At 42.1% G+C, this 25169-nt stretch overlaps 1 protein-coding gene across 1 annotated transcript; it reads left to right on the top strand.

Annotated features, from left to right (window-relative positions):
* Positions 1–3277: 3277 nt before the first annotated feature.
* On the top strand, positions 3278–22043 carry LOC309565820 (histamine H3 receptor-like). Its single transcript, XM_082270826.1, has 3 exons — positions 3278–3761; positions 14987–15153; positions 20693–22043. The coding sequence occupies exons 1-3, from the start codon at positions 3497–3499 to the stop codon at positions 21581–21583; spliced, it is 1323 nt and encodes a 440-aa protein (XP_082126952.1). The 5' UTR covers positions 3278–3496; the 3' UTR covers positions 21584–22043.
* Positions 22044–25169: the final 3126 nt, after the last annotated feature.

Raw genomic sequence — 25169 nt, 5'->3', positions numbered from 1 at the left:
AAGTGCCATGGTTGTTGGTACCAGACGGGCTGGTCTGAGTATTTTTTTAAAAACTGCTGATCTACTCGTATTTTCACACATAACCATCTCTAGGGTTTATAGAGAATGATCCAAAAAAGAGAAAATATCCAGTGAGCGGCAGTTGTGTGGAGAAAAATGCTTTGCTGTTTCAAGAGGCCAGAGGAGAATGAGCAGACTGGTTCCAGATGATAGAAAGTCAACAGTAACTCAAATAACCCCTTGTTACAACCAAGGTATGCAGAATACCATCTCCGAACACACAACACTTCGAACTTTGAAGCAGATGGACTAGAGGAGCAGAAGACCACATCGGGGTGCCACTCCTGTCAGCTAAGAACAGGAAACTGAGGCCACAATTCACACAAGTTCACCAAAATTTGACAATAGAAGATTGGAAAAACATTGCCCTGTCTAATGAGTCTTGATTTTAGATGCAACATTCAGATGGTAGGGTCAGAATTTGGCATAAACAACATGAAATCGTGGATCCATCCTGCCTTGTATCAATGGCTCATGCTGGTGGTGGGGGTGTAATGATGTGGGGGTATTTTCTTGGCCCACTTTGGGCCCCTTAGTGCCAATTAAGGATCATTTAATCATCACGACCTACTTATTGTTGCTGACCATGTCAATCACAGCTAGTAAGCCAATCAGCGTGAGGCGGGGCCAAGCCACGGCTCAATGTGTCTTAAGGATGCATGGAGCAGGGCTTAGGAGTGAGCACGCACCAGTGCCCCCATAGCAAGCGACTTGCTATTGGGGGCACTGATCAAGGGGTAGGAGCCAGGAACACCGGCAGGGGGACCCTAGAAGAAGAGGGTCGGGCTGCTATGTTCAAAATCACTGCACAGAGCAGGTATGGCATGTTTATTTATTTATTTAATTTTTTTTTTAAAAGCCAAACCTTTAATAGCATTTTAGCCACTTCCTGACCCCGCTATAGCCGAATGACGGCTACAGTGCAGCCGTCCAGTTCTGTGATGACGTCTATTAAAGTCCTCTCAGAACTGCCCCCGTGTGCCCACTGTGACGTGCTCTGTGATCAGTGTAAAGAGATAATCACAGCGGCTCTTTACAACATGATCAGCTGTGTTCAATCACAGCTGATCATGATGTAAAGACAATTGTCGTCATTATCAACATTCCTTTCCTCATGCTGTCACAGCGTGAGGAGAGAGCTGGTAACCGACTAGTGTGAAAGGGCACATCTGCCTAATAATCAGGGCACTGATTATCAATGCAGCCCCAACTGTGCTGCCAATCAGTGCCCATCAGTGCTGCCAATAAGTGCCACCTATCAGTGCCCACCTGTGCTGTCTATCAATGCCCATCAGTGCCACTTAATAATGCCCATCAGTGCCACCTATCAGTGCCTATCAATGCCGTCTTTCAGTTCCGCCTATCAATGCCCATCAGTGCCACATATTAATACCCATCAGTGCCACCTATCAGTGCCTATCAATGCCTTCTATCAGTGCCGCCCATAAATGCCCATCAGTGCTGCCTATTAATGCCCATCAGTGCCACCTATGAGTGCCTATCAATTCCATCTATCAGTGCCGCCTATTAATGCCCATCAGTGTCACCTATTAATGCCCATCAGTGCCACCTGAGTACCTATCAATGCTGTCTATCAGTGCCGTCTATCAATGCCCATCAGTGCCGCTTATCAATGCCCACCAGTGCCGCCTATCAGTGCTTCCTATTAGTGCCCATCAGTGCCGCCTATCAGTGCTTCCTATTAGTGCCCATCAGTGCAGCTTCATTAGCGCACATCAGTAAAAGAGAAAAATTACCTGTTTGCAAACTTTTATCACAGAAACTAAGACATGAATAAACATCACCAAAAGAAAGCTCTATTTGTGTGAAAAAATTATAAACTTTTTATTTGGGTACAGTGTTGCATGACCGTACAATTGTCATTAAAGTTTGACAGTGCTGAAAGCTGTCAATTGGCCTGGGCAGGAAGGCGTTAAAAGTGCCCGGTAAGCCAGTGGTTTATTGAACAAGCTGACATCAGAAGCTGATTGGCTACCATGCACAGCTGCACCATATTCTGAGTGCTCCAGTTTTAGTAAATCTGCTCCAGTGTTGGGGGTAACGAGTTACAATGTAACGCGTTATGTTAACTACGTTACTTTTTTAGTAACTTAGTAACGTAACATTCGTAACATTTGTAACTATGTTACTTTACTCGGCTTGAGTAATGCGCTTTCCTGCGTCCCCATGCCGAGAGGCGGGAGGACTGAGGAGAGCGGAGATCGTGTGGCGGCTGCTGAGGACTCGGAGGAGGCCGGAGGACTGAGAAGAGCGGGGGAGCGTGTGGCAGTGGCCGAGGACTCGGAGGTGGCGGGAGGACTGAGGAGAGCGGGGGATCATGTGGCCAAGGACTCGGAGGAGGCGGGAGGACTGAGGAGAAGACGCCCGCCACTGCAGGTAAGTGCACTGGTCACTCTGGCATTGAAAGGGGGCACACTGTGGTCAGTCTGGCATTGAAAGGGGGCACGCTGTGGTCACTCTGGCATTGAAAGGGGGCACGCTGTGGTCAGTCTGGCATTGAAAGGGGGAACGCTGTGGTCACTCTGGCATTGAAAGGGGGCACGATGTGGTCACTCTGGCATTGAAAGGGGGCATGCTGTGGTCAGTCTGACATCGAAAGGGGGCACGCTGTGGTAAGTCTGGCATTGAAAGGGGGCACGATGTGGTCACTCTGGCATTGAAAGGGGGCACGCTGTGGTCAGTCTGACATTGAAAGGGGGCACGCTGTGGTAAGTCTGGCATTGAAAGGGGGCACGCTGTGGTCATATATATATATATATATATATATATATATAAATAAAACAATAAAAATTGTATTGTTTTTTTTGTGCACTACAAATAAATATGCGCATTGGAATTTGTTCATATTTTTTTTCAAAAGTAAAGTAATAAGTAGTGAAGTTACTTTTCAAATGCAGTAACTAGTAAAGTAATTACAATTTACAGAAGTAACTAGTAACTAGTTACATTTTTTGAGTAACTGTCCCAACACTGATCTCCTCCAATGTTATTTACTTTACCCGTCAGTGGTCAAATTATTATGGCTGATCGGTGTATGAATTCCATCTGTGTATGCTGTTTGCACAAACTTCAGCTTTTAATTTTAAAACCCCTTCGCATGTTCAGGAGCATCTGATAATTTCCATAGATGCTATTCTCCTCTTCTCCTGATGGCGTCGCAGCTGAGCTACTCACAAGCTCCTCATTGAGAAGCAGCAGCGCTGTGACTTCTCTTATTCTCTTCTCTGGGATGTGAGCACATTGCATGTCATGCAGCTCAGGGGTTCGGAGTTTGCTGTGGGTGCAGATGAGGCAGGCTGTCCTGGCCAGCTCAGAGCCTCTGTGGCCACCAGGACCTCCACCTGGATGATGTGAAGGGCTGGAGGAGATCTCTCATTTCAAGGCACTTTGCAACTTTGCAGCCGCCCGGGATTAAATGCAAGCGATGTCCGGGGTGAACAGCTCCGCTGTGGACAGCTTGGCGGGGAACAGGTGCCTGGCTGGCAGTGAGGAGCAGTTTCAGTACTATGGACAGTTCACTCCCAGCGTCTCCATCCTGCTGGCTGTGCTGATGATTCTCATGGTGCTGGCCACGGTGCTGGGAAATGCTCTGGTCATCCTGGCTTTTGTGGTGGACAAAGGACTCCGGACTCAAGGCAATTTCTTCTTCCTTAACCTGGCCATTGCTGACTTCCTGGTGGGTGAGTGTCTGCTTCCCCCATGGGGTGCTCATATTCATATCTTATGAAGTTACTGCATATATACATGCTGCAGACCTCAGAGCTTCTATCCATAAAATCCCCATTAAGACCCACCAGCTTTAAAGGACCTTCTCAATGAGTATACATTCCTCATAAAGTCCCATCAGACAATGTGCAGCAATTACAAGAACCCCAATGACCTAATATTCTACATAAAGACCCATCAGCTAAAAAGGATCTTCCTAATGAGCATACATTCCTCATAAAGTCCCATCAGACAATGTAAAGCAATTACAGGAACCCCAATGTCCTAATATTCTACATAAAGACCCATCAGCTAATAAGGAGCTTTTCAATGAGTATACATTCCTCATAAAGTCCCATCAGACAATGTAAAGCAATTACAGGAACCCCGATGTCCTAATATTCTACATAAAGACCCGCCAGCTAAAAATTACCTTCTTAATGAGCATACATTCCTCATAAAGTCCCATCAGATAATGTGAAACAATTACAGGAACCCCAATGTCCAAATATTCTCCATAAAGACCCATCAGCTAAAAAGGAGCTTTTCAATGAGTATACATTGCTCATAAAGTCCCATCAGACAATGTGAAGCAATTACAGGAACCCCCAAAGTCCTAATATTCTCCATAAAGTCACCTTTTAAAGGACCTTCTCAATGAACATACATTCATCATAAAGAACCACCAGACAATGTAAACCCCTACAGAAACCCTAAATTGCCCCCCCCCAAAAAAAAAAAAAACCCAATAGCCTTACAGGAATCCCCAATGAGCATGCATTCCTCATAAAGTCGCATTAGACAATGTGAAGCAATTACAGGAACCCCAATGTCCTAATATTCTCAATAAAGACCCGCCACTTTTAAAAGGACCTTCTTAATGAGCATGCATTCCTCGTAAAGACCCACCAGACAATGTAAACCCCTACAGAAACCCTAAATTCTCCCCACAAAAAAAAACAAAAAAAAAACAGCCTTACAGGAATCCCCTATGAGCATACATTCCTCATAAAGTCCCATCAAACAATGTGAAGCAATTACAGGAACCCCAATGTCCTAATATTCTCCATAAAGACCCATCAGCTTAAAGGACCTTCTCAATGAGTATACATTCCTCATAAAGTCCCATCAGACAATGTGAAGCAATTACAGGAACCCCAATGTCCTAATATTCTCGATAAAGACCCATCAGCTAAAAAGGACCTTTTTAATGAGTATACATTCCTCATAAAGTCCCATCAGATAATGAGAAGCAATTACAGGAACCCCCCAAAGTCCTAATATTCTCCATAAAGTCACCTTTTAAAGGACCTTCTCAATGAACATACATTCATCATAAAGAAGCACCAGACAATGTAAACCCCTACAGAAACCATAAATTGCCCCCCCCCCCCAAAAAAAAACCCAACAGCCTTACAGGAATCCCCAATGAACAGGCATTCCTCATAAAGTCGCATTAGACAATGTGAAGCAATTACAGGAACCCCAATGTCCTAATATTCTCAATAAAGACCCGCCAATTTTAAAGGACCTTCTCAATGAGCATACATTCCTCATAAAGACCCACCAGACAATGTAAACCCCTACAGAAACCCTAAATTCTCCCCACAAAAAAACAAAAACAAAAAACCAACAGCCTTACAGGAATCCTGTATGAGCATACATTCCTCATAAAGTCCCATCAGACAATGTGAAGCAATTGCAGGAACCCCAATGTCCTAATATTCTCCATAAAGACCCATCAGCTTAAAGGACCTTCTCAATGAGTATACATTCCTCATAAAGTCCCATCAGACAATGTGAAGCAATTACAGGAACCCCAATGTCCTAATATTCTCGATAAAGACCCATCAGCTAAAAAGGACCTTTTTAATGAGTATACATTCCTCATAAAGTCCCATCAGATAATGAGAAGCAATTACAGGAACCCCCCAAAGTCCTAATATTCTCCATAAAGACCCGCCAGCTTTGAAATTACCTTCTCAATGAACATACATTCATCATAAAGAACCACCAGACAATGTAAACCCCTACAGAAACCATAAATTGCCCCCCCCCCCCCAAAAAAAAAAACCCAACAGCCTTACAGGAATCCCCAATGAACAGGCATTCCTCATAAAGTCGCATTAGGCAATGTGAAGCAATTACAGGAACCCCAATGTCCTAATATTCTCAATAAAGACCCGCCAATTTTAAAGGACCTTCTCAATGAGCATACATTCCTCATAAAGATCCACCAGACAATGTAAACCCCTACAGAAACCCTAAATTCTCCCCACACAAAAACAAAAACAAAAAACCAACAGCCTTACAGGAATCCTGTATGAGCATACATTCCTCATAAAGTCCCATCAGACAATGTGAAGCATTACAGGAACCCCAATATCCTAATATTCTCCATAAAGACCAGCCAGCTTTAAATTACCTTCTCAATGAGCATCATCATAAAGAACCACCAGACAACGTAAACCCCTACAGAAACCCTAAATCCCCCCCCCCCCCCAAAACCAAAAAAACAACAGCCTTACATCAATCCCCAATGAGAATGCATTCCTCATAAAGTCCCATTAGACAATGTGAAGTAATTATAGTAATGTCCCAATATTCTCCATAAAGACCCATCAGCTATAAAGGACCTTCTCAATGAGAATACATTCCTCATAAAGTCCCATCAGCCAGTTTTAAAGGACCTTCTCAATGAGCATACATTTCTCATAAAGACCCACAAGACAATGTAAACTCCTACAGAAACCCTAAATTCTCCCTGCCCCCAAAAAAAAACCAACAGCCTTATAGGAATCCCCAATGAGCATGCATTCCTCATGAAGTCCCACCAGACAATGTGAAGCAATTACAGGAACCCCAATGTCCTAATATTCTCCATAAAGACCTGCCAGCTTTAGAGGACCTTCTGAATGAGCATACATTTCTCATAAAGACCCACCAGACAATGTAAACCCTACAGAAACCCTAAATCCTCCCCCTCCCAAAAAAATCCAACAGCCTTACAGGAATCCCCAATGTCTATACGTTCCTCATGAAGACCCACAGACAATGTAAACCATTACAGAAACCCTAAATTCTCACAAAAAAACCCCAACAGCCTTACAGGAATCCCCAATGTCCATACGTTCCTCATAAAGACCCACCAGACAATGTAAACCCCTACAGAAACCTTACATTTTCAAAAAAAAAAAAAAAAAAAAAAACAACAGCTTTTGCAGGAATCCACAATGTCTATACGTTCCTCATAAAGACCCACCAGACAATGTAAACCCTTACAGAAACCCTAAATTCTCACAAAAAAAAACCAACAGCCTTACAGGAATCCCCACTGTCTATACAAGATTTCACAAAGACCCACCAGACAATGTGAAGCCTTAAAGAAACCCCCAACCTCCAGGCAATGTTCCTAAAGCCCCCCCAGATAATATGAAGCCCTTGGTGGAACCCCAATGTCCTTTAATTCTCCATAAAGACCCAACAGCCTTAGAGGAATCTCCATTGTCTATACATTTTTTGCAAAGAGGTTTTATTGGACTAGATGGACTTGTGTCTTTTTTTCAACCTGACTATGTAATAATGTAAAGTCTTTTAGGACCCAAATATCCATGAAATCTTTATAAAGACCCACCAGACAATGTGAAGCCATTACTGGAACCCCAATGTCCTTACATTCTTCATAAAGACCGACAGCCTTACCGGAATCCCCAATGTCTATATATTTTTCTCAAAGACCCACCTGACAATGTAAATCCCATACAGGTACCCCATTGTTCATAACATCTCTAAATAGACCCACAAGACAATGGGAAGTCATTACAGGAATCCCAATGTCCTAAAATTCTCCATAAAGACCAAACTGCCTTACAGGAATACCCAATTTCTATATATTTTTTTTACAAAGATCCACTAGACAATGTGAAGTCTTACAGGAACCCCAATATCCATACAATCTTCCTAAAGCCCCACCAGATAATGGGAAGCCCTTACTGTAACCACAATGTCCTTAAATTCTCCATAAAGACCCAACAGCCTTACATGAATCCCCAATGCCTGTACGTTTTTCACAAAGATCTACCGGACAATGTGAAGTCTTACAGGAACCCCAATATGCACGCAAGACCCACCAGACAACATGAAGCCATTACAGGATCCCCAATGTCCTAAAATTCTCCATAATGACCCAACAGCTTTACAGGAATCCTTAATGTCTTTATATTTTTCTCAAATACCCACCAGACAATTTGAAGCCCTTAGAGGAACCCCAATGTTCTTAAATTCTCCATAAAGACCCAACAACCTTACATGAATCCCCAATGTCTATAAATTTTGCACAAAGATCCACCAATTTGAAGCGTTACGTGAACCCCAATATCTATGCAATCTTCATAAAGACTCTCTAGACAATGTGAAGCCCTTACAGGAACCCCAATGCCATTTACATTCTCTATAAAGACCCAGCAGCCTTATAGGAATCCCCAATGTCTACACATTCCTCTCAAAGACCCCCCAAACTATTGGCACTGCAAGTACCGGCTCGGCTCTACTCGGTCCTGCTTGGCCCGGTTTGCTTTTCCACTGCTGGTACCGCATGGTATGGTGTTGGAAAAGTTCGGTACGGTACGGTATGGTTTGATTTTTCACTAAAGTAGTACTAAAGTTAAGTGGGTGGGATAACAACGGGGTGGTTGGGATTCTCTGACCAATCAGTGGCTAGTAGTGACTGCATGCAAAGGATTGTGGGATATGGTACCGGGTATGGTACCTCTTGGAACCACAATCGAGTAGGTACTGTTTTTGAGAGCCGTACCGTTCGGTTCCATGCAGTGGAAAAGCGCCGCTGTACCGTACCGTACCGAACCGAACCGTTCCTACACCATACCATGCGGTACCAGCAGTGGAAAAGCACAAAAGCGAGCCGAACCGTTTGGTTCCATGCAGTGGAAAAGAGCCATATGTAAAGCCTTACAAGACCTCAATCACCGTCTCAACTAGATCTATCCCAACTGTCACCATCCCACCACCACTGACTGAGTTGAACTGTTCTCTCTTCTTCAAAGGAGAGATCATTACTTAAAATGCTGGAATTTTTTTCTCCACTGTTGTAGTGGTGAAAGGGTGGGAGTCTCACAATTATTGCTGAATTGTTCACTTATTAAGAGGATTGAGGCTACTGGAGATGCAGAAGTAATTGTACATCTCTGTGGGTGTAGTAGAGCTGAATACATAGGTGGGAATGTACTATAAAAGGTTTAGGAAAAGTGGGGTAATGTTTAGCCCATCAGAATAAACTCATTAATGATTTCAGTGATGACTCAACCAATCTTTTAAAAACCAAGAGAATAGTACATAGAATGTGATTACTGACACTTACACAACAGAAATAGTGGGCTTTGGTTATGAGAGTAATGAAAGGCACAGATGACTTATGAGGAACTGGTTGGGCATCCATCCCACTGAAGCTACAGGAAACTGTAGTCATACTCATATCTTAGCAGTTAGCATTGTGGTCCTGGAATTGAGGCTCTGGTTGCAATGCATGATGAAGCTGCATCTTAATTTGTTTTGAAGTGTGAGCGTCCAGATTCCTCCCACAACCCAAAATCACATCAGCCAGTTAAAGGAAACCTCAAGCTTCTGAAAATACCAGAACCTTGGCTGTCATGCCAATCCTTTGGCTTCAGTACTCTCAGGCTGCATTCACACCTAAACGTCAAAATTTTCAGACATTTTTTTTTTTATGTTTTTATGCGTGTTTTGAGCATTTGTGTACAGCATTTTTAAAGTGTTTTGAGCTTTGGATTTTTTAAATTAGCCAATAGAGAAAAATTATTTATTTATTATTATTTATTTATTTATTAATAAAAAAAAAAATGTAAGACGCTAAGGGTTAGGGTTAGGGGTCCATTTTTTCATTATTAATGAATTTACTTATTATTTTATTTATTTAATTTGTTAGGTTAGGGGTTATTATTAGGGTTTAAGATTAGAGTTATGGGCTAACATTGGTGTTAAGGTTTAGTATTAGGGTTCAAGGTTAATGTTAGGGTTAAGGGTTGGGGTTAGGATTTTTTATTTATTTTTAATATTTTATAAATGTATTTTATTTATTATTTTTTATTTTCATTTAATTATTGCATTTGAGCAGAAAAATGCTCAAATCAAGGGTTTCCATGCAGTTCTATGGAACAAAAAACACTTTAAAAACACACCAATCTGTCCGATTCGAGCTACAAAAAAAAACTCCAGAACTCTTTTAGGCTTCAGGTGACTTGGAGTGGAGATGTGAACCATCCCCTTAAAGAATAATAGATTTTTTCTCCTCCAGAGTTTTGGAGCTTCCAGCTTGCAGCTACAAAACGCTGAGGTGTGAATGGAGCCCTCGGAGTCCATTAACAAGCATGCAGGTCCGCCACACAGACCTAAAGCAGCCGGAACAGCCAATCAGTAACACTTTATGCACGTAAACACCGCCCACTAGAGACAGGCGAATGCCAGACGTCGGTTTAGAACACCGTCATGTGTTTGTTCAAGAGCAATGACTCACAAAGCCAGAGAAAGCCGGGCAGTTAGCATTTTCAGAATTTCAGATTATTTTGAATCTTATTCTGACCAAATTGCTCCTATTTTGCACTAGGGACATTAGAATGTAAGCTTCTCTGGCTCAAGCTATTGTAAAAGGCTCAATGGACTATACAAAGCATCGGGAAATTGGTCAGCACCATATAAATGAATGAACTATACAGGTGCATCTCATAAAATTAGAATATCATCAAAAAGTTAATTTATTTCAGTAATTCAATTCAAAAAGTGAAAGTCATATATTATATATAGATGTGTTACATACAGAGTGATATATTTCAAGCATTTCTTACTTTTAATTTTGATGATTATGGCTTACAGCTAGTGAAGACCCAAAATTCAGTATTTCATAAAATTAGAATATTACATAAGACCAATAAAAAAAGGATTTTTAATACAGAAATGTTGGCTTACTGAAAAGTATGTCCATGTACAGTATAGGATGCACTCAATACTTGGTCGGGGCTCCTATAGCATGAATTACTGCATCAATGCGGTGTTGGATGGAGGCGACCAGCCTGTGGCACTGTTGAGGTGTTACGGAAGCCCAGGTTGCTTTGATAGCGGCCTTCAGCTCATCTGCATTGTTGGGTCTGGTGTCTCTCATCTTCCACTTGACAATACCCCACAGATTCTCTATGGGGTTTAGGTCAGGCGAGTTTGCTGTACAGTGACACCATGATCATGTGACCAGGTATTGGTAGTTTTGGCAGTGTGGGCGGTGCCAAGTCCTGCTGAAAAATGAAATCAGCATCTCCATAAAGCTGGTCAGCAGAGAGAAGCATGAAGTTCTCTAGAATTCCCTGCTAGAGGCTGCGCTGACTTTGGACTTGATAAAACACAGTGGACCAACACCAGCAGATGACATGTCTCCCCAAACAGAGATGTATAGTAACGAAGTAGAACTACTTAAGTACTGTACTTAAGTACCGAAATGCGGTATCTGTACTTTCCTAGAGTAGAATTTTTTTCTCCTACTTCTACTTTTACTTCACTACATTTTTTTGATGATTTCGATACTTCTACTCAAGTATTTTTTTTTTGTGCTGCATAGTTACTCGTTACTTTTAAAAAAATTACCACTGCCAGAACAGTAGATGGCAGGTTGCATAAAGCTCAAAAAAATGTGTATAATGTAATTTGTAAATCAGCGCATATGAAAATAAAGGCTGTGTATAATAAAAGCTGCTATACCAAATCTTTCCAATAAAAAGAAAATATGAAACAAACAAATAAATTGTGCTACAGCGCTTAAAGTGCATCAAGAAACTACTAACAAACACAACTTGGCTGTGCGAATAAAGTGCCTGTGCAATCGATATAATATCATTGTTGCCCCCAGTGCCCTGCCCACACTCCACACAGTATCAAAAATAAAGTGACATGAATGTGCTAAAGCCTAAATGCAATGAAAATAATTATTCCCACAATGTAACAGTAAATTCAATTCATATAAAATATGACAATAAATCACAATAAAATAAGTTATGAAATAAGTTAGGTCAGGTGCGTGCAACAAGTTGAAGTGTGTAAACCTATCTATAACGAAAAGTCCATAAATGAATTCCAGTGTGCAAATCTAAAGTGTCACTTCACTTGTCAGATGCTTCCACCTCCTTCAGTGCTCGAGTGACCAACCAACACACTTAATGGTGGTGGCACTGGTGGATAGCGTCTGGGTGGCACTGTGGCACTGACTGCACTGGTTCTAAAAGCCATATATATTTAATTATTTCAATTCTCAATCTCATTGGTCCTCTCCTCATAAGATATTAACTTATGATTAGTTGATGAACTTCTTGGCGGCCCTGGCAGGATGATGGGGACACCCGCCACTTCTGGAGCCGAGCCGCTGTGATTCCCCAACATGTGACAAAGTGACAGCCAGGAGATCTAGTAAATAGTAGTGCTCAACAATACCGCTTTTATATATAAAAATGAAATAAAATATACTGACTCACAATTTAGTAGTAGTAGGTAGCGTGTAGTAGTAGGCAGCACAACTCAATTCAATCAATCCCACAGCCTCGCTCGCGCCGCGGCCCGCGGAATCACTGTCATGATCATCAAGTTAAGACCGCACAGGAGGAGCCATGCTGCCGTCTTCCCGCTCTAGGTCTCCGCCTCTAAACGTGTTGTGTGTCACTCAGACTCCACCCCTTAGGGCCCTTACTGAGAGGAGTTGTGACGCGGGCGGCCGGACGCGGGAGCAGAACTCGGAGCATTTTCTTCGTTATCTCATCTTCTTCTCTATGAGGTGAGTGAGGTGGACCGTTGAGAATCAAATAATCAATATAAAATATTAATATATTATATACACACGGGTCATGGGTGGCTTTTTTGAACCAAGAAGAGTGAGACTGACGGCTATGATGATTATCCGACCATCCATGGTCCATGGACCATAAGTGTTGTGTTGGTGGTGCCTGTGCTTCCTGCGGCCTGTCTCTGCCTCTGCGGCTGTGCCTGCACTGCAGTGGCCACTGGCAGTGGCACTTGACTTGAGCAAAGCAAATGAGCACTACTAGTGTGAAGGACAGGTGGTGGAAGCATGTTCTGACAAGTTCTTATAATGAAAATAATATAGACAGCTTTTTGAACCAGTGCAGTGCCAGTGCTACTAAGGTGAGAGAGGCAGAGAGAGAGGCTATCCAGTCCACCACTTTACTTGAGCAGATCACAGAAGAAAGGTGGAAGCATCTGACAGCAAGTGACAAGCACTTCTTAGATTGCACACTGGAATTCAGTTATGGACTTTTCGTTATAAAGTTTAGTTTACACACTTAAACTTGCACCTAAATTATTCACAATCACAACTTATTTTATTGTGGTATTGTCATATATATTTTGCATGAATTACATTTACATTGTGGGAATAATTTGCACTGCATTTAGCACAGACGTGTCACTTTATTTTTGATACTGTGGGCGATGATTTTGAATACAAGAAGAATATATATATATAATTGCAGGCACTTTATTAGCATTTTTAGCACAGCCACTTTGTTAGTAGTTTTTGATGCATTTTTCACTTTAAGCGTTGTAGGTTTGACGAAGCTGGCCTGGCACATCATCATTTGAGCAAATCAAATCAAACCGCGATTAAGAAGACTGCGCATGCTCCTGTTCTGTCTTTTGATCAGCTGAAAAGATGGACGAACCAAAAACACCACCTTCCACCCCTGGCCCTTCAACTTCAAGTGATCTGCCTGGCTGTGAGAGTGAGGAAGCTCAGGAAGGAGACCACCCCTGGCTTTAAAAGGTGGATGCTTTAAAAGGGGAAGGGAGGGACATACTTTATCTGTTTTTTGTTTACAAAAAGTTACAGCCTAAGGAATTGTGATTGTCCTTTAGGTTAATCATTTGAATAAATCATTTGAAATAATAAAAAACAATATGATGTTCAAACTTTTGACTTCTTTCTTTAATAACTACATAACACAGTACTTGTACTTCAACTTTCAGTACTTGAGTAGAATTTTTTTTTTCAAAACTACTGGTACTTTTTACTTTTAGTACTTAAGTAGCAAATTTTTTGAAAAAACTACTTGCAATACTTAAGTAAAAAAAATGTTGAATACTTTAGTACTTCTACTTAAGTAACTTTTTCTGCGAGCACTTCCACTTCTACTTAAGTCACTTTTTGATCGAGCACTTGTACTTTTACTCAAGTAGAAATTTTGAGTACTTTATACAAGTCTGTCCCCAAATCATCACTGACTGTGGAAAATGTTGCATTTCATTTGGAAATCAAGGTCCCAGAGTCTGGAGGATGAGTGGAGAGGCACAGAATCCAAGCTGCATGAGGTCCAGTGTGAAGTTTCCACAGTCAGTGATGGTTTCGGGAGCCATGTCATCTGCTGGTGTTGGTCCACTGTGTTTTATCAAGTCCAAGCGCAGCCCTCTACCAGGAAATTCTACAGCACTTCATGCTTCCCTCTGCTGACCAGTTTTATGGAGAAGCTAATTTTATTTTCCAGCAGGACTTGGCACCGCCCACACTGCCAAAAGTACCAATACCTAGTTTAATATTTATGGTATCACTGTGCTTGAATGGCCAGCAAACTCGCCTGACCTGAACCCCATAGAGAATCTGTGGGGTATTGTCAAGAGGAGGATGAGAGATACCAGACCCATCTACGGAAACGAGCTGAAGGCCGCTATCAAAGAGACTTGGGCTTCAATAAGACCTCAGCAGTGCCACAGGCTGATCGCCTCCATGCCACGCCGCATTGATGCAGTACTTCATGCTAAAAGGAGCCCAACCAAGTATTAAGTGCATACTATACTGTACATGGACATACTTTTCAGTAAGTCAACATTTCTGTGTTAGAAATCCATTTTTTTTTACTGGTCTTACGTATGTAATACTGTAGTCTAATTTTCTGAAATACTGAATTTTGGGGTGTCACCAGCTGTAAGCCATAATCATCCAAATTAAAAGAAAGAAATGCTTGAAATATATCACTCTGTGTGTAACACATCTATATATAAAATATGAGTTTCACTTTTTGAATTGAATTACTGTAATAAATAACTTTTTGATGATATTCTAATTTTATGAGATACACCCGCACACCTTAGAATAAGATTTCACCGCTTCTCTTCCCCGCAGGCGGGTTTTGCATCCCTCTCTACATCCCGTACGTCCTGACCGGACAATGGAAATTCGGTAAAGGCTTGTGCAAGCTGTGGCTGGTCATGGACTATCTGCTGTGCACCGCATCCGTTTTCAACATCGTCCTTATCAGCTTTGACAGGTTCATCTCCGTCACCAAAGCGGTAAGTCACTTGTCCCTTTAAATATCAGGTACATCTTCTTGCATGCTCTGCGCCCATCTGACAATTAAACTAGACGTGAATCCTAACCCATTGCCAACTTTTTATTGATCTGTACATGATAAATGTACATTTTTAGTGAGGGAATATTTTACCTCTTAGTCTACAAAACCATAGTTTACAAATTATGGGATATTTTTATTTTTTTACTAGTATTGGTGGCGATCAGCAACTTATAGTGGGACTACAATATTGCAGCAGACATTCTGACACTTTATGGGGACCAGTGACACTAATACAGTGATCAGTGCTAAAAAAAATGCACTGTCACTGTACTAATGACATTGGCTGGGAAGGGGCGATCAAAGGGTTAACTGTGTGCCTGACCAGTGTTTTATATGTACTGTATGTGCTGCTTTTTCTAGGGGAAGACATGGATCTATGTCCCTGCTTTGCAGGAACACAGGATCCAAGCCTTCCCTCCTGTCAGAATGGCAATCTGCCTCTCCGCTGGATGATCGGCGAGTGTCGGCGGACATCGAGTCTGCGGTACCCGCCGATGGACTTCTGTTGTGTATGATCACAGCGGGAGAAAGCTGCCGGCAGTGCGCATGCACACCCCCTACCCGAAGGAGCCAGATCACGTATATACTGTATATATACGTGATCTGGCTCAGAGGTGCCGCCCTGTAGCAGTAAAACTGCTATAGAGCGGAACCTAAGCAGTTAATTAAGGAAGCTTAAAGGGTGACTCCACTTTCGTGGGGGAAAAAAAATAGCAAATAAAGAAAAAACAATATAATATGTACTTTTGCGACACAAATCATATTGTAATTGAATGTTATTAACCACTTAAGCCCCGGAGGATTTGGCTGCTCAAAGACCAGGGCCTATTTTGTGATTCGGCACTGCGTGACTTTAACGGACAATTGCGTGGTCGTGCGACGCTGTACCCAAATGAAATTGACGTCCTTTTTTTCCCACAAACAGAGCTTTCTTTTGGTGGTATTTGATCACCTGTGCGATTTTTACTTTTTGCGCTATAAACAAAGAAAGAGCGACAATTTTGAAAAAATAACAATATTTTTCACATTTTTTTATATGAAATTCCCCCCCAAAAAAAATGTAAAAATCAAAATTTTTTAACATTGTAGGCCAATTTGTTTTCTGCTACATATTTTTGGTGAAAAAAATCGCAATAAGCGTATTTTGATTGGTTTGCGCAAAAGTTATTGCGTTTACTAACTATGGGAAAGATTTATGTCCTTTTTATTGTTTTTCTTTTTAACTAGTAATGGCGGCGATCTGCAATTTTTTTTTGCGGGACTGCGACTTTGCGGAGGACAGATCGGACCCTTGACTGACATTTTTGAGGGTACCAGTGACATTACTATAGTAATCAGTGCTATAAATATGCACTGTTACTGCAAAAATGACACTGGCAGGGAAGGGGTTAACTTTATTAAGTGTTTAAGTGTTAAGTGTGTCCCTAGGGGCGTGATTCTAACTGTCAAGGGCATGGCTTTTGATGTAACCACAGAGACATACGATCCTACATAGAAGGATCATATGATCTCTGTTGTTACACCAGGGAGAATGACAGACGGCTTTGTTTACATCAGCCGCCTGCCTTTCTCCCTCTCCAGCGGGAGATCGCGAGTGACCGGCGGACATCGGAGCCGTCGGTCACTCGCATGGGGATGGCAGTGAACAAGTGGGGGCAGGAGCGCGCCTCCGGCGGCGCGTGCTCGCCCCCTATTGGTTAGCGGGCGAGTGACGTACCGATACATCACTTTGCCCAGGGGGGGCTGACCACCGCAGTATAAGTACTTGCGGCGGTAGGCAAGTGGTTAAAAATGACCTTTCCTTTTCAATCTGCAGCTGTTGTAATTTTCTGAAATTGCAATGCAATATGGCTGCCTGGAACTGTTTTGTACACAGAATGTATACTGACCACACCCCCAGAAACATAATTTCCTGCTTGTGTGATTGGCTCACCAATTTTCCCAGAAGTCTGCCTATGATACAAGTCAGATTTCTGGCATCCCCTGCAACAAAAATGTCATTTTTGGTGAGATACTCCCAATAGGAACACGTCTAAAGGGATGCAGGCCCAGCAGATTTCCTCATTAGAGCCCTGCAGCTGCCACAGCTGATAGATAATTATGAAACCACTCCCATTAGACCCACTCAGCACAGAGGAACAAACAATGATTTCTTCAGAATAACAAAAGTTAGGAATCTGTAACAAAGGTTGTTATAATCCCTGCAATGTACAGAGATCACCCAGAGGGGAATGTTTTTTTCCCAACAAAAGTGGAGTTGTGCTTTAAGTTAGAAGCAGATTGGCCGCCATGCACAGCTGCACCAGATTTTGGGCTCTCCAGTTTAAGTAAATCAACCCCGCTGTGTTAAATTCGCTGCAGAATGTGAATAGACCGCGCCCCCTCCCCCCGGACTGCCTGTGTAATAAATAAATAAATAAACATATATATATATATAGCCCAATATATCTGCCAAGACCAGGGCAAGGTAAACTCCAATATTACGTTAATTTTTTTTACCATATTTTTTTTTTTTATTATATATTAATAATTATTTTAGCCACTAGGGGGAGCTCTTAATGGAATACAACAGCAAAGATAGGATATCAGCCACTAAAGATGGGCATTGGGTTTTTATAAGGAGTTGGCCAATTCATAGACTTGCAATTTTGTGTCTGGCCCCAGTTTACAAATTTGAATTCAAATCCTATATAGGAACAATGTTATTATAAGACTGACCCGTATCAATAAGATTGATTAGTTATGTCATGCAGGTCTCACTGAAAAGACTATATTGATCTAGACTGAGCACACGTCCCAAAAAAAACAATGTTGGGGGAAAAAAAAAAATTTCACAGACACATTATATAATTCTCATATTGTGTATTTCGAAGAAATAGGTCTCAAGTGTGGCCACTCCAATCGCTAATAGCGGAGAAGTTCTGAAAACTCAATTTCCATGAATCATTAGTGTCTCTTCTGCCTGTGCTTCATGACAAGTAGATCTGAGTCCTCCATTACCGCGGAGCCTCCGGAGGACCTCTTCATGGAACGGATTGCACCCTTTCAGTACGAGGCACATACAGTATCAGCCACTCTTCTATAAGGAGCATTGCAAGGAAAGAGCTGTAGATAACATGCTCTATGATTAAATGTGTTTTACCACAGCCAAAGGTGGTGGTGGCGGCGGGTGGGTGGGTGGGGGGGGGGGGTCTGCGTTGAAGTCAATTATAGCATTAGGAAACGTGTTATAAATTGGCGGGCGAGCCATCGCTTTTCTTAGTAACATGGCTGCAGCAGGCATTTAACCTGCCTATTTATTTTACAAGGGATATTTACATTCCTTGTAATAGGAATAAAAGTGATCAAAAAAAAGTTTTTAAAGGGATAGTGTAAAAATAAAAAATAAAAGGTAAAATAAATAAGAAAAGAAAAAAAAAAAATTTTAAAGCGCCCCGTCCCTCTGAGCTTGCATGCATAAGCGAAAGCTTACGCAAGTTGCACCCACATATGTAAACGGTGTTCAAACCACATGTGAGGTATGGCCGCGATCGTTATAGCAAGAGCAAAAATTCTAGACCTAGATCTCCTCTGTAACTCTAAACTGGTAATCTATAGAAATTTTTAACTAGTCGGCTATGGAGATTTTTAGGTACCAATGTTTGTCGCCGTTCTACGACTGTGCACAATTTTGAAGCATGACATGTTGGCTATTTATTTACTCAGTGTAACGTTATTTTTCACAATATAAATATATTGGGCTAACTTTACTGTTTATTTATTTATTTTTTATTTGTTAAATTGTATTTTTTCCCAAAAAATTGCGTTTGAAAAACCGCTGGCAAATTCGGCGTGACAAAAAATATTGCAACAAACGCCATTTTATTCTCTAGTCTTTGCTAAAAAAAATATACAGTAATCCCCCGCTACATCGCGGTTCAGTTTTTGCGGTCCCGGTAATTCGCGGTTTTTTTTGTAATGTTATTTTACTATATAAATCATTAAAAATGAAATATTTTTGTGTTTTCCATAGCTCTTGCTATGTCTCTTAGTATCTTTTATGTGTTTAAATGAGTTTCTATTGTTTTAAAAGTGTGTTTAAAGACCTTAAAATGCTTCTACACGTACAGTGACAGTAAAAAAACATGCCTACAATGCATTTTAATAGGGTTTTTCTATTTCGCGGAATTTCACTTTTCGAGGCTGGGTCCGGAACGTAACCCCCGCAATGGAGGGGGGTTTACTGTATATATAATGTTTGGGGTTCTAAATAATTTTCCTTCAGTGGTTAAGTTGGGCTATTTTCCCTCCTCATGGTGGCTGATGCTATCCCACCACTGTTGCTGTTACCCTCTATGAGAGTGTTACTCAATCTTTTTTCAGTCAAGGCACCCTTTAAAATTCTGCACAGTCTGACGGCACCCCATTCTAAAATGTAAAAACGGTAACTAAGTTTTACACCCACATTATTTACATAACATTAGAGGTAATTAAATTTTTGCAAAAAAAATAAAAATTTTTACAAAACAATATACCTTTGCACACTGGTACTGACTACTATTCCAATGTTTCTTTTCTCCCTCAATTTCTCTCCTTCATTCAGCTAATGTGACCCCAGTGCTGGTGGAGAGGGGTGGGTAAAACAAACAAGGGCGTCCTCAGGTGCTCGACATCCTTCTTATCTAGTTTTGATGTCTTCTGTTGTTGGGACGTGGGCAGCTGGCCCTCATGGTGCCCAAAGTTGTAATGCTGCACAAAAAAAAAGTGTGGCTTTGTGTAGCAAAAAAAGGGCAGGCTTAATCCACCTGCTGGCTTGGTGATATTTTGGGCAATTTTTTTTTTGTGTTTTGCCAAGACACCCCTAAAGAACCCAGAAGACACACTGGTTGAAACAAGGCTCTTTTGGACACAGTCAACAGTTATACAGACGACATGAGAGGGTGGGGGATTGATACATCAGCTTCTTGCTCATTGCAAATGTACATCTCACATGGTTCATTGTAGTGCTCGTAGTCACTGTATTGTTATTCCGTCTGAGCCAGAAAGAACACATCCCTGGGCACCCTTTAGATGTGCATGTTTGAGGGAGGGAGCTGGCCACTGGAAGGTGTAGACTTTAACTAGGCAGTCTACCCATTAGTTGCCTGATTACACTCTATCAGATCTTCTGGAACATTAACCAAGCATTTGATCAGCACAGTTGGCAATGTCTGCACCATCCAATGGCCAGCAAGGAGATATATGCTCATCTAATGGGTGTCAAGGATTTGTTCTTTTACTCAGGCTCGTCACTCATCATCACTTACACTCTCTGTTCTCTGAATCGGGGGCTACAAAGCAAGATAACTGGGTTATTCAGGCATTGCAGCCATGCTAAAGTTAGCATGTTCAGTCTCCTTTAATCTTTGTACAGAGGTTAATTTAAATGTATTTATATCCAATAATCCAGAATACATTATTCATTGTACTTTTCACTCAAGTTTATATTTTTTTCTTAGGTGTCATACAGAGCTCAGAAAGGGATGACCAGAAACGCTGTCCTTAAAATGGTCTTTGTGTGGGTAGCAGCCTTTCTCCTCTATGGTCCTGCCATTATCAGCTGGGAATACATCGCACGTGCGACCATCTTACCAGAGGGCGAATGTTACGTGGAATTTTACTACAACTGGTACTTTCTCATGATCGCCTCCACCGTGGAATTTTTCACACCCTTTATCAGCGTCACCTACTTCAACCTGAGCATCTACATTAACATCAAGAAGAGAACCAGGATGAGGAACGAGGAGCTGGCCCAAGGCCATGAGCACTGTGAGATGAGTTTCCAGAGGAAGAGGAAGGAACACTTGATATTTTTCGTCAAGCCAGCCGAGAGGCCTCACATAGAATGCCGACAACAGGCCTCTTGCTTGACGCCCACAGAGGTTTGCCCCGAAGAGCCTAGAATGCAGAGAGTCAAAGGCCACACATTGGACCTCAACATAAGTCAGGACCTTCCACCACTGCAGGTTGAGGTCCAATCCAGGAGACACCAAGACTGCTTTTATAAAGCAGTGGAGAACGCTTGCAGTAACGTCAGGTCGGACATGGCTAGTAGCATTGCCAATCGTTTTAGGCTTTCGAGAGACAAGAGGGTAGCCAAGTCGTTGGCCATCATTGTGTGCGTATTTGGCCTTTGCTGGGCACCCTACACCCTCCTAATGATTATCAGGGCTGCTTGCCATGGGCGTTGTGTCCAACATTATCTCTACGAAATCTCGTTTTGGCTGCTGTGGTTAAATTCTGCAATCAATCCCGTACTGTACCCCCTCTGCCATATGAGTTTCCGAAAAGCCTTCATGAAACTACTGTGTCCAGGAAAAGTAAAAATACATCCCCATATTTTTATGTAGCCTCGATCTCGGGACAGCAATTCCAATAACATGGAGTTTTTCTTTTATTGCTTGGCTCACCTGAATGACATCCGGTATTCAGGTTTCAATCACTTTAGTGGAGCGACTAACTAGATAATTGGAGAATATATATGTAACATTTGGTTGAAATGTCACAAGAAAGCTGAAGACGTAAGATTAGTGTGTCCTGTCAACTCTAAGAGTATCTGACCTTTTGGTGAGCCGACAGCACAGCCGGTACACAGTCCAAGTGGATCATATAATGATCATGAGTCTAGCATGCATGCTAAATTCAAATGTTTAAAGGCAATGAGTTCATCTTGAACTCTTCAGTATCCCACCTGCAGTGGGCAGACCCACCAGTAGTCTACAATTAGAGAAACACTGTTTTATTACATTCAAGTTCAAATGGGGCCTGCCTTAAAACGGTGCACAACTCCCTCTACCCCTACTTTCTGACTTACCTACCTGCAGTGCTGTAGTGCTCTTCAAAACCTGCCCATTGATGTCCCCCTGTGAACCACTATTCAGGTTCCACACAATGGGTCCTGCAGCACTATCTTGGTCCTCTTTAGCTGGCTACCTCCTCCAGGGGCGGGCAGCGAGTCCTGGTGACATGTCAGACCCATCTCCTGGACCCCCCCCCCCCCAACCCCAGCTACTCTGTGTGCCAATCCTGCAGCCTCCTGGAATATTTACATCACATCTTCCAGGAGGCTGCAGGGCCAGCACACAAAGCAGCCGGGGGGTGGTCAGGGGGGTGGGTCGGGGACGTCATCAGGACTGGCTGCCAGGGATTCATCATTCTGGCCTAGGCCAGAATAGCGGTGGGAAGCTGGGCTAAAGAATAAAAAAAAAAAATAGAAAAAAAACTTTGCTACAATTCTGCTTGCGCAGAGGAGGAGTTTTAAAGCAGAACTAACTTCTTTTTGGGATTTTAGTTCCACTTTAAATATTTCCAAGATAATTAAAATGCAGGCACACAATATTATCAGGTGATCTTACCATGGGTCCCCATTCACACCTGAATATATTTGCGCCCAAGCCAATGTTCAACAATAGGAGTTTAGAATCCTATTCTTTTCAAGGTTGGTCACATCTCTATGCTTAGTCTATTGAAGCTTGATTCCAAACACTGGAAAGGGTGGAGCTGTGTTGTGCATTTTTGGCCCCATAAACTTCAAAAGAAGGGCCTGTAAATGCGCCACACCAGCAATTTTGCGCTTTTTTTGTGTCTGGGCTACTGTTCTCTTCCTCTACCCAGAAACTTACATACATGTGCAAAAACCTTGCAAAAAACCTTTAAAAAAAACATGCATGTATGCTCTCCAAGTCCTTTCAAAACTAAGGTGAAAGTTCTGGCTGGGGATGGGTTTGGCATGACATTAATTGCAGTTTAACAACTGTAATCCAACTAAGGGCTCTTTACACTAGCAGTATCTATTTAAAAATCGATCTGCAGGGGACTACTTTTTAGGAGGTGTTATACAGGTGGATGAGGAGGCGTTATGTTTTTTAACCCCTAAATGCCCACACCACTGTGCCACAACCGCATGCATTTCCTGTGGTTTCAGGGCAGTTGCGACGTGGCTCCATTCACTTGAAGTCGTCGTGCTCAGTGGGTGCTACTGGCTGCGAAGATGGGATCATTTGTGTTCTTTGCATTGCAGCCATAGCATGTGCATACCCCCATACAGCTGCAAAAGGCAGACAGTGGAAGGGGTGGTGTAAAATTGTGGATCAACAGCCTGTTTTTATTGCCCCAACTGCCAGTGTGTGTAAACTAGGCCTAAATCTGAGTTGTCATGTGTCATCTGTAAATTGACTTCGCCCTTGCCAGCGGGAGCACCTGCTAAAAAGTGGGAGGGAACTTAAAGCCTAACGCCAGCCAAAACTTTTTTTTGGAGATTGGGCGAATGGAGCTATAAAAAAAAAAAAAAAGTGTTGAATGGAGTTGGGTTGTGGTTGTAAAAAATGACCACCACCATAACTCCAAATACTGTAGCTGCTGACTGCTAATAAGTGGGAGGGCACGTAAAGCTTAACGCCAGCCAAAACTTTTTTTTGAAAGTTGGGCAATGAAGCTATAAAAAAAAAAGTGTTTCATGGAGTTAGGCTTTAAAGAGGATCTTCTCTGTGGTTGTAAAAAATTACCACCACTATTATAACTCCAAGTACTGTAGCTGCTGACTATTAAGAAACAGATAGCAGTCCATGGGGCCCAGCGCTGCCTTCCCCACTGCTCTCTGGTGCCGCCATCTTGGTTTTGGTATCCAACTGTGACTTCCTAATGTCTCACAGTCGGCTCCCCATTGCACATTTGCAAGGCTGGGCAGTGCAGTGAGACTTATCCTATAGCCTCTTGAGACACATCACATGTTCCAGGAGGCTGTGGGACCGGCTAGGGGGTAGGGGGTGGTGGGCCAAGCACACGTCATTCACACCTAGGAGAAAATTGAGCAAGTGGGACCAGACATCGGTCAAAAAACCTTTTCACTTATGTAAAAAAAAGTTGAAGCCTAGAACAGGGGTCTTCAAGCTATAACCCTCCAGTTGTTCAGGACTTACAATTCCCATCATGCCTAGTAATGTCTGTGTCTGTCAGAGTTTTACAATGTCTCATGGGATGTGTAGTTCTACAACAGCTGGGGGGCCATAGTTTGAGGACCCCTGGCCTAGGCGGAGGAGCATAAGGGGCAACTTTTCATTTTGGGTGAGGGTCTACTTTAAGCATGCTTACCAAACCACATGCAGTGTGTGCATCACCAGTCATTGATGAACAATAAAGGTCCAAAGAACAAACAAGAGGAGGGGTAGTGACACAGAATTTTCAGAACTGCCAGCTCTAAAAAGTGTTGTCAGCCTGCATCAGGGGTGTCCAAACTACGGCCCTCCAGCTGTTGCGAAACTACACGTCCCATGAGGCATTGTAAATCTCTGACATTCACAGACATGACTAGGCATGAAGGGAATTGTAGTTCCTGAACAGCTGGAGGGCCATAGTTTGGACAGCCCTGCGTTAGTCCATGAAGCACATACAACCCCAGGCATGAGAGGAAATTGTGGATTCCTCCACAATTCTTTTAGCAGGTACAGTATACCTCTTTTTTATTTAGCGGTGTATTCAGTTTTTGGCTGGAAGTTTCCTTTAAACTCCCTATAGAAGACCTAAAAGCCTTAGCACCTTCTTCTGTTGACTTTACCAAACATCAAGCACTTTCTTTTCATATTTCATTAGCAGCTGATTCGACGGACCTCATGCAGAGAAAAACGTCTCAATACTGTGTACTTATAAAGGGCTTTATGTGTTAAAAAAAAAAAAAAAAGAACAACAAATATATACTTTACTGACTCGGTCTGCGATTTAATTTTGCACGATTTATTAAGATTTACATTTCTGTGCAAGTAAAATATGTCTGTAAATTTTAAATCTATATATATGGGAAAAAAGCACGTGCCTTTTTTTTTGGGTTAAATTGTGTTGTGGTTGTGGATGAGAAAAATTCTGAGTTTTTGCTTTACCGAATATTTTGCTGAAAAAGACATGGCATTTTGGCTAAATGCGTTGGAGTCAATGGGAAGGGCA

The sequence above is a fragment of the Pelophylax lessonae genome (genome assembly GCF_965119305.1).
Source record: "Pelophylax lessonae genome assembly, chromosome: 10".
Lineage (NCBI taxonomy): Eukaryota > Metazoa > Chordata > Amphibia > Anura > Ranidae > Pelophylax > Pelophylax lessonae.
This window is presented reverse-complemented; position numbering and strand designations above follow the sequence as displayed.